Raw genomic sequence first — 13,900 nt, forward strand, 5'->3', positions numbered from 1 at the left:
CGGGCGCGTCACTCGCCTTATTTGGGCAGTGTCGTCATCGCCCGGCCTCCCATTCATATAAATGCCCCGCGGCGGCGGCGGCGGCCGGGATTCCCTGGCTCGGCGAGCGCGGCGCGTCCCCGCGCAGGCTCGGCCGTCCCGCACCGCGCTCCCCGGCCCCGGGACCGCTGCGCCGCCGGGCGCCGACCTGCCCTCGCCCCTGCCCCGGCTCCTGCCCCGGCTCCTGCCCCGGCGCCGGCCGGGGAGCCCCGCGGCCAGCATGAAAGTCACGTCCCTCGACTGCCGCCAGCTGCGGAAGCTGCTGCGGAAGGAGCCCTCCCGCTGCCTGGTGCTGGACTGCCGGCCCTACCTGTCCTACTCGGCCTCCTGCCTGCGCGGCTCCCTCAACGTCAACCTCAACTCGGTGGTGATGCGGCGCGCCCGCGGCGGGGCCGTGCCGCTCCACTTCGTGGTGCCCGACGCGGCGGCCCGCGCGCGGCTGCTGCCGGGCGGCGAGGCGGCGGCGGCGGCGGGGACGGCGGCGGCGGGGGCAGCGGCGGCGGGGGCGGCCCGCCTGGCGGCCGTCGTGGTGCTGGACCAGGGCACGGGGCACTGGCAGAAGCTGCGGAAGGACAGCACGGCGCAGATCGTCCTCAACGCGCTGCTGTCCAGCCTGCCCGAGGCCGGCGCCCGGGTCTGCTTCCTGAAAGGTGCGAGGCGAAGCGGGGAGCGGGGAGCGGGGCCGGGGGGGGAGGTGGAGGGCAGGGAGGTAGCGCCGCGGTTTCATTTCTCTTCCACCCGCTGGAAATAAATCCCGGATAGACTCCGCGGGCTGAGCCGAAAAGCCTTTCCGCTCGCCCCCGCCGCGCGGTTTAGAGGCTGATGCGAAGCAAAGAACACGAGGGCAGAAGGACAGAAGTGGCGGGTTATCAGGGCGAGAGGGGGGGCGGGAGGCGTCGGGGCTGCGCGGGCACAGCCGGCCGCCGCGGTCGGCTAAGCCGCCCCGCTCGCAGAGCAGCGCCGGGGCCGCCCGCTCTCGGCCGCTCCGTCGGGGCGGCCCGCGTGGGGCGCCCGAAACCGGGGGGAGCGGGGGCAGCGGGGCCGGTGCCTCCGCCGAGCATGGAGGTTTGTCTCCATCCGAGACTGGCAGGGGGAAAAAAAGCCTTAGCCGCTACTGCGGGGCTTGCTGGGGGCGTAAATCCTCCCCCCCCCCGAAACGTGTATCTAGAGCCCCTTGATTACCGGGTTTTGTTTTCCTTCCGTGTATCGCGGGGCTAATAAATCCCTAAAGAGGAGCAGCCCGCCCTTTCTGCCGCCCTCCCTGCGTCTCGCCTGGCAGCTCCTTTGTCCCTTCGCCCTCTCCGGTTTCCAAGCGCTCGCCCCCCCCTCGGCCCCCCCCTCGGCCCCGGGGTGCCTGCGGGGGAGAGACCGGATCCCCGGGTCGAAACGCGCCGGGCCCGGGGCTCCCGGCCGCAAAGCCGGAGCTGGCAAAAACAAGCCCCTTCCCCAGATCTGCGGGGCCCGGGGGGGGGGGGGGCCCACAAACGGAGGAGAGAACCAGGCCGTGTTTCCTGAATAAACTCTGTGGGTTTTCTCACGGGCCGGATTAAGTCTCTTTTTACTAAGATTATGCCAGGCTTTTTTCTGATCTGCCGAGCCTGTGCCCTGTCCCCGGGAGGCAGCGCCAGGGTGCCGCAGCCACCCCCCGGGCACCATTTCCGCCGCCCCAGGGCAGGGATAGCTGCAGTGTGCCGGGCCAGGCGAATCCTTAAGGACCCCATTAAACCAGGGCTGCAGCAGCATCTCTAAGGTCGCCCCGGGAAGTGTGCGGCAAACCAGAGACCGAATTAAGCTCTGCTGACTCTCAGCCTGCTCGTTTAGCCACAAGATCTTCCTCCTCCTAATGCCCTGGCCCCACTCTTTGAAGTGGTGACTGTGGCTGTGGGCAGTTTGTCTGGGGTGGAGTTTTAATGTAGGCTCTGCTTTTTAGCTTTTTGTTTATTGCTAAGCGTCTTACTTGAAAGCCTGTCGATTTGAGGGCCCAAAAAAAAAAGAAAGAAAAGAAGACTTCCCCTTGTCAGCGGCTGGGGAGGTTCCTCCTCTTCCTCGCTCGGCGGGAGGCGCCGGGCGCCGCAGGATGAGGCCGCCGCGGCTCGGGGCGCAGCGGGGCAGGAGCCGCAGCGGAGCCCGAGGCGCTGCGGGCAAAGCGGCCCCGCAGCAAAGCCAGGCTGAGCGGGGAGGGGGAGAGGAGCCGGCTGGAGGCCGCGATGAGAAGGCGACTCACCGCGAGGGTGGCCTGCGAAAATCCTGACCCCCAAGGCCCGGGATTAACCGCTCGCCGGCTGCTGCAGGAGCTGCCCCGGGGACGCGAGGCGTCCGTGCCTGTTCGGACGCCGGCGCTGCTTCGGCTCGGGCAGGTTTCTGCGCTCGTTCAAGAGGGAAAACAACAGCACGGGGCATGGATGGAGATAATGGCTATTTATATAAACTGTACATATCTTTCCCGGGCGGTGGTGGAGGTTGCAGGCAGGGGGGAGATAAGGTCGCCCATTCAAAAGAAAGCAACTTAGGAACCCGGCCCAGGAAAGGCAGTTTGAGATCAGGGCAGCAGAGGACTCTGGAGAGCTTGTTGTGTTTGTTGGCTCTTTACGCCACATCGGCTTATTACCCCCCTGAAGTGTCCTTTCCCATCCGTCGCGTTGCCGCTTGACCCACCGGCTGGTGTGGGGCCCGGCGCGGGGAAGGGAGCCGGTGCTGTGCGCTGGGTGCTGGCAAAGGCACCTCCCGGCCTCTGTCACGGAAAAAACCTCCCATTACGTGCAGCGGGCTTTGGATCGGGCGCGCGGCCGCGACGCGGGGACCCCGCGGTCAGGCTCCGAGTGGGCGACAACAGCACGTCATGCACCTCAGCAGGCGTCTGCTCAAACATTGCAACCCGACGCGCCAGCCGCGTTACGGAGCCAAAATGTCAGAGGCAGCCGTATCTGGGCAGCCCGGGGAGGCCGACGGTTCCTGCGGTGCCGCTCGAGTCTCCTGCGCTTCCTCTGCTTCGAAACCCTCCCTTGCAACGGGGCACCTGCGCCGCCATTGCTTAGCAGCGCGAAGCGGTTGCAGATTAATGAATCACGGCGAAGCGTTTGCTTTCGGGGCCTTGCTTGCTCGAGGGCCGCACTCCAGGGGATTAGCGAACATAGTTATTTTGGAGCTTTTGCCGTTTGCTTTTGTTGTGAAAAAGCACAGGTGGCAGACGCAGCCCGCAAAGGACTTTTCCAGGCTGTTGGGGCTACCTGGCTTATCCACATTCATTCTGCAGATCCGTGTGGCATATTCCTAGTCGGGAAATAGGGGACAATTTAGCTGAGACAAACTTTGAGTAACGATGTAATAACAGGATTAATTCCTTTTCATTAGCTGTGCGCCGAATGTAACGAACGCCGTACTTAGCCACGCAGAAGAGCTCATGCGGGGCTATTCAGTTGTCAAACGCTGTCACAGGATTTCATTAAGCTTTATAGCTGTTATTTAATAGATTGGTTTTGGTGGGACTGACTTCATTAACTTGCTGTTTCATGCATCGTGATGATCAGTGACACCTTCGCGAGCATCCCCCTCTTGTGCTTATGTCCATTCAGAAATGCAAATAAACATTTTTTTTACGTTGTCACAACATATATGGTAATAACAGATTTAAAGAGGATGAAGACTGTACACAAAAATCTCTGTCTCAAATGCTAGAGCTAACGTTCATATATAAAGCATGAAGGAGGGACGTTGGTCCCCACTGTACTGGAGTTAATGTTTGCTAGACTCAACAAATTTACGTTCGCTAACAGTTTTAATTAGTATCCATCGGCTTTTAGCAAGTTAATAATTGTCAGCTGTATCAGAGGTTTTCTTTGGGCGCCCAAAGCCTTTTAAGCAACGCGCTTCCCGAAGGGCCCGTTATTCTTCCTTGGCCCCCGGGGGGCTGATCGCGATGAGCCGCTATCCTGCCTCATTACAGGCGCCGAAGCTTCGTTTCTCCTCCGCTTTAATGAAGCCGGTTTTCGGAAATGCAAACGTCTGTATGTCGTTTTCTCTTCTTCCCTAGGGGGGTATGAAACCTTCAATTCGCAATATCCTGAGTGCTGCGTGGACGGAAAACTCATTTCCCCGGAGAGGAGCGAGACGGAGAGGAGCGCCGCCAGCCCCGGCGAGCAGCCGGGCGCCAACCCCAAGCCGGCGTACGACCAGGTGCGTGCCGGGGGGGCTGCGTCCCCCCCGCTCGGCCCCGTCGCCCCCGGACCCCCGCCCCTCCGCGAGGACACGTGTGCAATAGCTTTTGCGGGATCAGGAACCCTTCTCCGTGTTTCCCCGTACCGAGACGCGGCCACGTTCTGGCGGGGCGAGCGGTTGCAGAGGCCGAGCCCGGTGGCAGCGCGGGGTTTCCGCGGGGAAGTCCCCGCGCCGGCTGCCACCCGGGACCGTCACCCCGCGCTGGAGGCGCCGGCTGCCGGGGAGGTGGCGTTTCCGGCGCTGGGGAGCCCCCGGGCCGCCCCGGCTCCCCGCAGCGGTGGGGGCCGCGCGAGCCGGGGAGCCGCGGCGGCGCCGGGCGCATCATGGAAAGTTACCTGCCGGCTCCGAGACGCCGATGCCAGGCGGCGCCGCCTTCTCTTCTCTTTCCTCTCCTTTCTTTGCGGTCTCCTCATCTAGCCCTTTCTTGCGTTGCGAAAGGAGGAACTGAGGTCACGTCTGCGCGGGGTGGGCGGCCCCGCGGCCACGTCACTCCCGCTGCCGCTGCCGGTGCCGGGGGGGCTCGGCGGCCGAGGGCAGGTGCCCGCAGCCCGGCGGCAGCGCCCGGCGTGCGAAGCTTTTCCCAGCAGCACCGGGAGCTACCCGTGTCCCCCGGGAGCGGGCTCCTCCGCGTTCCCCTGCCCCATCACAGCACCCGGCGGCAGCACCGCTCTGCAAGAGAACAAGGTGTCCGAGCTGCACGTTCCCGTTCCTTCTCTTCCAGGGCGGCCCGGTGGAAATCCTGCCTTTCCTCTACCTCGGCAGTGCCTACCACGCTTCCAAGTGCGAGTTCCTCGCCAACCTGCACATCACGGCCCTGCTCAACGTCTCCCGGAAAAGCTCGGAGCCCTTTAAAGACCAGTATTGCTACAAGTGGATCCCGGTGGAGGACAGCCACACGGCGGACATCAGCTCGCACTTCCAGGAGGCCATCGATTTCATCGGTAGGTGCGCTAAATCCCCCGGCAGACCTGCAGACTCGCCAAGGGCTTCCCGAAGGTCGCGCTGGGCTTCGGCGGTACCTTCCAGCCGGCACCCCAGAGCGGTGCGCGACCGGGGAGCCTTTGCGGTAGATGCCAGAAGAAGACAAGCTCGGGGATGATCCCTGTGTAGGGGCAAACGGGCTTAAGTAACCTTGCTCCAGGTGTGCGTGGTGCATTGCAGTTCAGAGCAATAAAACCCAGCGATAGCTGGTGGCTTTCTCCGGTCTGACTCCTTCAGACAGGGCCACCAGAAATAGTGCCGGGGTAAACGAGTGTCCTGTCTTATGTCGCCGCATTTAAAATCCTAAAATTCAAACAAGCAAGATGCAAACCAAGGGCCCTCGTGGAAGGGAAAGCAGTTTTCACGGCGTCCGTGCTGGCAGAGGGCTCGCAGCAGCGGAGGCAGGCGAGGGGCCCTTAGCGCGAGGCCGCTCTTCCCTCGGCCCCTCCAGGCCGGGAGGCAGAGGAAGGAAAATCCCTCCCTCCTCCCGGCGGCCGTGGGGTGGACGAGGCAAGGCAGCGAGTCAGCTTTATTTTCTTTTCAAAGCAAACGTAAGGGTAACTTCAACACAACGGGGGACAAAGAGATATGGGTGAAAAACACCAAAGTCTATTGATTTTAAATGAAAAAAACCACGTCCTGGCTCCTTGGACTTGTACTTCAGGCCCCGTAGAAGGCACGTGAACGCGGCTCGTTGCCTTGCTGTGCTGGGGCGTCCTGGAGCCAGGCGCGCGCAAATCCAGCGTCCCCCCTTATCGCAGACCTGCTTACGTTTCTCCGTTCGATCACGCCACAGCAACTCCCCCTTCGATCAAACACCCCGCTGCAAACCCGGGAGAAAACCCCGGGCCCCGCTTCCCCTCTCCGCCACGCGGGCTCGCACCCCGGCACCGGCCGGGTTGGCTGCTCGCCCGCCGCGGGGCACCGCCGCCGCCACCGGCACGGGGCGATCCAGCGCCGTGGAGCGGCCCGGGTGGAGGCAGCGTCCGTCCAGCACGCACACCCGGCCGCCGCCTCTCCGGAGCCGTCCCGCAGCTGCGTTTGAGTCCGTCGGCGCTGCAGGCGAAATGGCAAAACGCCTGTTGCCCCAAGGGCGGTCTCGTCGCCCTTTCTCTTCCTGGTGAAGGACTTTCTTCGGTTTTTCGGGGAAATGCTAATTCACGGGAGTTTTCTGCCCTGTCCCCATCCCCTTCTGATAGTCGTTGAGTCACTTGGAAATCTCCCCAAAATTTTGAGGATGGTTTTAGTTTTCACTTTTTCTTTTGACGCTGGCTGTGTGGCGCGGCTGCTGGGGATGACTCAAATCCATGTCTTCCCTGTTTTGAACGGCAGTTAAATATAACCGGCCGTGGTCGCGCCGGCCCCCCGGCACACAGTCAAAGACGGGCAAATGATAACTTGCTGAGCTCCGTGTCATCTCAGCGCTGTGCGGCGAGCACCGCGCTCGGCCCCTTGCTCCATAAATTGGAGCCTGAGCGTGTTGCTCGAGGCAAGAGACCAGAGGACGTCTATTTTTGCACTATATTTTTGTGTGGAAAGGGTTTATTTTAAGCACGTTCTCTTTAATCTAATAACAATCATTGTGCTGTGTGAGTAACCGCAGTGGCTCCTGTTGTGTAAAGTGGGCGCTTTGCATAAGCCTTTTATATCCTGACTTAAGTCGGACCAGGCTTTGCCCAGGCTGTAATTAGCAGCTGCCTCCCGGTCCTTGCGTGCTTTGTGGCGAGCGCCGGGGAGCGAGCTCAGCGTCCCCCCCGCCCGGGGCACAGCCCCCGGCGCCGCCGCGCGCGGCTAAGCCGCCAAGCAGCCAGCTAGGTTCGCGCTTTACAGAAAAATGTTTTTTTTTTGAGCAAAGCTGATGAGGGGGAGGCAGTCCTGCGGCTCTCGCCTTTGCGAGGTTCCCCACCGCGGGAGGGTTGGCCGGGCTCGGGGCTGCCCTTCGAGCCCCGGGCGCGGAAAGCAGGGCATTGCCCAGGCGCCTGGCGCTCGTCTCGCAACGCTCTGAAAAGGGAATCGCTCGAAAGGAGAAATAGGCAGGTCGGAGGGAGACGGGGAAGGACTTTCCTAAAAGCGGAGATGGAACCAAATCGGGATCCGCAGATCCTGAAACAAAGTGTCGCCTGCGACTCGGGTCCACCTCAGATTTGGGTTTGTCCCCTTTCTCTTTCCATCTCCATGTTATCTTTGGTACCGAACAGAAGGGCGATGGACTTGGCTGCGTGCCGTATTGCACCTCCAGCGTTGGGTGTGCGTTCATTGGGGATGGAAAGGACACCGCAAAACTGACATCTGCAATGCGTATCTTTTTCCTAGATTATGTCAGGCGAGCAGGGGGCAAGATCCTGGTACACTGTGAAGCTGGGATTTCGCGCTCGCCCACCATCTGCATGGCGTATCTCATGAAGACGAAGAAGCTCCGCCTGGAGGAGGCCTTCGATTACATCAAGCAACGTCGCAGTCTGATCTCGCCAAACTTTGGTTTCATGGGCCAGTTACTACAATATGAGTCGGAGATCTTGTCTTCCACTCCCAGCCCCCCTGTTGCCTCGTGCAAAAGAGAAGCTGTGTCCTTCTTTGCAGAAGAACTGACGTTAGGCAAAAATTTTGAAGGCTCGTGTTTCGCCTTTCCTACCTCAGTCTTGAGTTCTGTGCCCATCCACTCTCCTGTCCATCAGCTGAAACTTAGCCCGATGACCGCATCTTCGTCCTGCTGAACCCACCGGGAACTGGAGCTGATGCAGTCCTCTGATCCTAACTGTGACTCCAATACGAACATTTCATGAACGTGCAATAGAGAAACCTCATGGACTTCGTCTGAGACAGAGCAGTCATCGTGGGTGATACTTGCCAAAAGCGTATGCTGACTGTAAGATCCGAGTGCTGTACACGCGGCAGGCTTTCTGAACTTTTAATGTCCTTTTTTAAAATGACAAAGAAGTGCTTTTCTAGGTTTTTATCCACAGAGTGTGCACCCACTACTGTATTTCCAGATTCGTCTGGAGCAATGAGATATCCATTCAGTGTGTTCTCAGTCCCCATCTCCTTCCCTTTTTAGTTCTTAAAAGAACCTTATTTAAAGTTTCAAGCAATAAATGGCAACAGCAGGAAAGAAAGCAAAACGAAAAGCACAACCCTTGAAACTTCAGAGGGGGTGGGAGTCGATATCCGTTTTGCTTTTTCTCCGGCTTTCCTCCCCGCCTTGGTGTTTCATGTTGCAGGGAGCAACCGGCCGGGGTGGGAGGGAGCCCCCCTTTCCCAGGACGCTGCCGCACAGCCGGGTGAAAATCCCCCTGCCCTGCTCCGTCCTCCGAAGCGTCAGGTATTGCCCACAAGGAAGCTGGATACCAGCTCGGATGGACCCGGGGCCTGTTCAGGTGCGGCGTTCCCTGCGCTTCTGCGTCTGCCTTTGCGCTGGACGTGCTTTCAACGAAAGCAGGGGGGCTGGAAGGAGGCGAGGCGCGCGGGCTACCCCGCTGAGCTGCCGCGCTCCCGTCTGCTACTTAAGGACAGCCCCAGGATACTTGAACGTCCCCGCGAGCCTCGTCCAAGCTGCTTCCCACCGGACGACACCGTAACTGCTGGATTTCACACCAAAAAGCCAAACCTGACGAGCGCGGCCCCGAGCCGCCTCCGCTCCCTGCCTCCTCCCGAGCGTTTCGGACGCGTGTGTGACGTGCGTGGCAAAGTGGTCTCGTTCGTGTTTCGTGGCTTGCTCAGTGCGTGCGGTCGCCCCCCGCCAGCCGCCCCGCACGAGAGCCGGTTTCGCGCTCTCGCGCTGCGTTTCTGCGTCTCTGCGGGGAGCTCGGGACGTGCCGCTCTCTTCGTCTCTTGACCTTTCTATTTTTTTTTTATATGTAATACGTGTGGGAAACGGCAATAATTTCCAGAAGATCTCGCGAATGTGAAAGAAAACCCGCGGCGGTTTTTATGGAGTGTAAAAATAATAAAAGAGGGGGGGGGGGGAAAAAAAAAGCCGGGAAAAGAAAGCTATGTGTCGTCCTTGGAGCGCGCCGGGGCTGCGCGGGCGCTTTGCTTGCGCTCAGCGGCGGGAGAGGGCGGCAGAGCGAGGCGCCGCGGAGGGCGAGCGCCGGGGCCGCCAAGGTGCGCGTCCGCGGGGCAGAAGGCGAGGGGGAGGATTTTTCTCTTTCTTTTTAACCAGAATGACATGAGTCACGGCGGCGTCACTTCCCGGCGGCCGGGCAGCCGCTTCTGTTTTGAATCATGCGTGTTTTATATAAGATTTACCATCCTGCCGGAGATGCAAATCCGAAGCAGGCTCAGCCCCCGCTTCCTCCCCTGCGCGCGCGCGGCGGGAGGCTGCAGCCCGAGCCGGGCGCCCAGGGCGGCCGCAGGCGCCGGTGCGGCTCCCGCGAGGGGCCCGGGACCCGCAGAGCGGCCCGCGGCGCGCTCCCCGCCCGGACGCCTTCCTCCCTCGGCGCGGAAATCCGCGCGGAGCGCCGGCGCCCTGATCCGCTCCTCCAAGCTCTCGGGCTCTGGGAGCGAGCGGCAGCCCCCCCCCAGCCGGCCGCCGGGAAAGGCCTCCCGGCCCCTCTTGGCGCCGAGCAGCAGCGCTGCCGGGCTCCTGCCGGGGAGAGGGGCCGCGCAGAGCCGCGGCCTCGGCAAGCAGCGACCAGCCGCTCTCCCTCCGGCAGCAAAAGCGCCTCCGCGGTGGCGGGTCGGGCAGCGCCCCGGCTTGGCGGCTAGGGGATGAGGCGCCGACCCCCCGGAGAGCCCGTGCGGGTTCATAACGGCGCACAGCGGTGCTCCGGGCAGGGGGCTGGAGGGGTTAGCGGGGGGACTGCCGCCCCGGCCAGGTTCGGCCGTGGAGGTGGGTAGAGACCACGGGGAGGACCAAAGCCAGGCGGAGCAGCCGGGTGTTTAGCGGGGAAGGGAGGCAGCTGCTCTGCTTTGGGGGGGGGGGGGGGGGGCTCTGATCCCTGTCTCTAGCGCAAGGTGGTGGTGGTGGTGGTGATGGTGGTGGTGGTGGTGGTGGTGATGGTGGTGGTGGTGGTGATGGTGGTGATGGTGGTGGTGGTGGTGGTGGTGATGGTGGTGGTGGTGGTGGTGGTGGTGGTGGTGATGGTGATGGTGGTGGTGATGATGGTGGTGGTGGTGGTGGTGGTGGTGGTGGTGGTGGTGGTGGTGGTGGTGATGGTGATGGTGGTGGTGGTGGTGGTGGTGGTGATGGTGGTGGTGGTGGCGGTGAGGAGCACCCGCAGAGGGAGGATTCAGCAAAAGTTGTAGGTCCAGGTCCAGAGCCCCGGGGGAAGCCCGAAGAGGGGTTGCTGCCACGCATGGGCACACAAGCATGCGCTGCACGCTCCTCCCCGGCGTAACCCCCTGCTGGGGGAGGCGCCGTGCTGGGTGCCCGCGTGCAGCTCCTCCGGGCTGCGGGGCGCTGCAGGAGCCCCAGCACCCACCGCAGAGCGGGATGTGGATGCCCCCGGCGGGAAGGGTTCCCACACGCGTGCTGAGGCCCGTTTTGCTATTTCAGGGCTAACGTGAGCCCTTGCCCTCCGGCCCAGCTCTCCCCTGGGGCAGCTCGGCAGTTGCCACCTCTCTTGGAAGATGCTGCAGCCACCAGGAAGGCGCTGCGGACGCGGGAGCCGACGCGAGGGGGGCGAGCGTGGCAGAGTGTGGCCCTTACCTGGAGATGGGACGCGGGAGCTTGCGCCCCGCGGGCAGGGCAGGAAACCCAGCTGTGCCCTCCCAGGCAGCAGCGCGCACAGCTGCCTCCCGCCGGGGCGCAGAAACAGCCCTGCCGACGTTTCGCGGGCTGTGCCGAGGGAATCCGCCCGACCGAGCACAGCGGGGGGCTTTTGCAGCCCACCTGGCCTTAGGTTTTGGGTAGCTCGCGCCCAAGGATGGACGTTCAGATCATGCGGATGGCCGTAACCCCAGGTGCATGGGGAATGTCAAAGCTGAAGGATAAGGGCTGGTAGCACTGACAGTGGTCGAACTGGCTGGTCCACGTGCCTATGTCCATCGGCCGGCTACGCTTGGCAGGGGAGTAGAGATGTCAAAAAATTCTGATAGATTTGGGGGAAAACAGAGACCCAGCTAGCCGTAACAACAAGGGGAAGGCTCAATGCAGGGTGCTGTTAGACATCAGAAAACCCAAGTGCAGGAAAGGTGCCATGAATGCTGTAACCTTAGGCAAAGCTTTGATTAGAGCTTATCCCTCAGGACGCCTGAATCCAAAGAAGATGAGAGGGATCGTCACGGAAAAGAGGCTTTTGCAGATTCTTCTGCCCGTGGTTCAGGGCCGCGTTGGGACCTGAGCGCCTCTCTCCACTGGCACTGCTGGTGGCGCAGCCCTCGTGTCCCAGGCTCCTCAGCGCCGGGCAGGAGCCGTCTCTGATCCCGGCAGGAGCACGCACCGAGCAGTGCCGGTGCCACGTAGCCTTCGGTCCGTGCTTTTAGCCTTGCGAACGGCAGCCGTGCGGCAAGGGCTGCTACCTGGCCTTTGCCTCTGGGTTGCACAGGCTCCCTCTCCTCCTGCCTCCAGGTCAGAGAAACTCCTCAGAAACCTGCCACGAAGAATAAATGCCTCTGCACGACTGCAAATCAGACTGCGAAGAGATATGGGGAGTATTTTTTGTCCCTAAGTGACACCTGGTTTTTAGTCCATGCGTTGGCTTCTGGGCTTCGCAGCCCGCGCAGGCAACACAGACCTTTCCTGTGTTTCTAATGAAGGCACCTGTTAAAAGGCAGAAAGTATCTCGTGGCAGAATCTTTGCTCTGAAAGCCCCTAAACGCATGGTTTGTACATCTTCACTTCAGGCAACACAGGCTGGGGATGTAGACTTGGACCTGACCAGTAAAATCCGTGTAAAATTCACCGTGCCTGAGCTCTGCTAGGAGTTTATACCAAGCTACCCATCCCCAGACGCAGTCCCAGCGACCCAAGTTAGTTATTCTTAACTTCTTGCTTTCTGGTGGAGAACTTTTTTCTTCCAGGAGACAAAGCCTGAATGAAGAAGGCAGTCTGGGGGCATTGCTGTTTGTGTGCTAAAAATGACACTTGCCTTCTTGGGAAGTCAAGGGACCAAATGTGCCGTGTAACATGGTGAAAGTAAATGGAGCTCCAGCCAGGATGCGTTTGACCTAAGGGCTCCACTTTTCGCAGGTGGAAGCTAATTGGGAAGGAGACGCAACGCCAGCTCACTTTCTCTGGGGAGACAAAAAGGCAGGAGCCAGTACGAAGAGCCACACGGATATGGAAGTAGGACTTTTTTGGCGTGGGAGGTGTTACCACTGCCACACGTTACGGTTCCTTGGCTTTATCACATCGTAGGCTTTCACCGAGACATGAGTAAGTTCTCTAAATAAGGAATATGAAAATAGCTTGTGAAACAGGTTGAGTCATCAGAGAAAATCAAAGGAAGCTCTGACACTGGGGCCTCGGTTGTGAAGTCCTGCTTTGTTTTCCACCGCGCCGTAAACCGCGGCGTTACTTCAGTCCGTTGGTTTCAGCCTCCGAGTCGGAAGGGCTCCGTCGCCGAAGCGACATTAGGGCTCGCGGAAGAGGCGTCCCTCCCGCCTCTCCCCGCGCGCAGGCCCCCGCGGGATGCGGCACGGGTCCATGGGACCGGGCTCAGGTCTCCCAAGGGAGATGACAGTGTAGTTTTTCACGGGCTCCCTTTTCTCCTTCTTTTTTAATGACTAGTGGTTTATTTCTGTCACACAGAGACGCTCCATTTCTGAGCCGCCTTTGTGAAGCAGACAGCGTTTGACGGTGACTCATCTCTAGTTATCAAACGGCCCCTGCGTTGCGAGCTGCCTCCAGGCCCTGATCCGAAGCCCGCTGGCTTCAACGGGAAGGAGGACTAGTGAACACCAGGGGCTCTGGATCAGGCCCCGGCTCAGTCCCGACTTTAAATCTTTATTTGAAGGAACCGTTTGTTCTAATCAGACCTAAAATTGCGGCTGCACCGAAACGGCAGACAGGGCTCGAACGGGAACAGGGGGTATAGCCGAGCATCTGCCCTAACGCCTCCCACCACGTGAAGCCAAGTTAACTGGAAAGCCGGCTGACACGAATTCCAGCATGACCATTAACGGCTCTCCGGCCGAGCCCTGGGAGGGCTGCCAAGCCGAGGCGGATGGCCAGCAGCGAGCGGAGCACCAGCGAGCCTGGTGGTCGCCCAGAGACGCTCTCAGCCCTAATACCTGTGGTCTCCCTAGCAGCGCTCGCGTTGCCCTGAGCAGTTTCTGCGGCTAGCGGAGAGACCGGCGCGTCAGGCAGGCTGGGATCGGCGCTGGAGCCTGCGCTCGGTCTCGCCGGGGGCACGGCTACGTTGGTCAAAAGCGTAGAGGAAACGAGTGAGACCTCAACCGACCGAGCTGACCGGACGGAAAGGACTGTACCAGCAAGGCAGTGCTTTCCCCAGCCCGGCTCCTCTCTCCCGCAGAGGATGTTTCCAGCCTGCCGGTGCGAAGCAGAGCTCTGCTGATACGGTGCCGCTCGTGCAAGAAGCGCTTTGCTGCTGCAGGGGACCAGACTTTCCCTCCGAGGAAAGCGTCGCCCGCCGGCCTCTGCACCCTGCCTTGCATCGGGGAATGATATGGAGCTGATTCTGAGAAAGGCATAAATCAGGCTTTGCTCCTGTGTTTGCAAAGCTCATTAGACCCATAGACCAAGGATGTCCTGGGCACAAAATCT

At 61.0% G+C, this 13,900-nt stretch overlaps 1 protein-coding gene across 1 annotated transcript; it reads left to right on the forward strand.

Moving 5' to 3' along the window:
• Positions 1 to 115: 115 nt before the first annotated feature.
• On the forward strand, positions 116 to 9,130 carry DUSP5 (dual specificity phosphatase 5). Its single transcript, XM_067300231.1, has 4 exons — positions 116 to 689; positions 4,070 to 4,212; positions 4,976 to 5,195; positions 7,549 to 9,130. The coding sequence occupies exons 1-4, from the start codon at positions 260 to 262 to the stop codon at positions 7,947 to 7,949; spliced, it is 1,194 nt and encodes a 397-aa protein (XP_067156332.1). The 5' UTR covers positions 116 to 259; the 3' UTR covers positions 7,950 to 9,130.
• The last annotated feature ends 4,770 nt before the right edge of the window (positions 9,131 to 13,900 follow it).

The sequence above is a fragment of the Apteryx mantelli genome, chromosome 7, assembly GCF_036417845.1.
Source record: "Apteryx mantelli isolate bAptMan1 chromosome 7, bAptMan1.hap1, whole genome shotgun sequence".
Lineage (NCBI taxonomy): Eukaryota > Metazoa > Chordata > Aves > Apterygiformes > Apterygidae > Apteryx > Apteryx mantelli.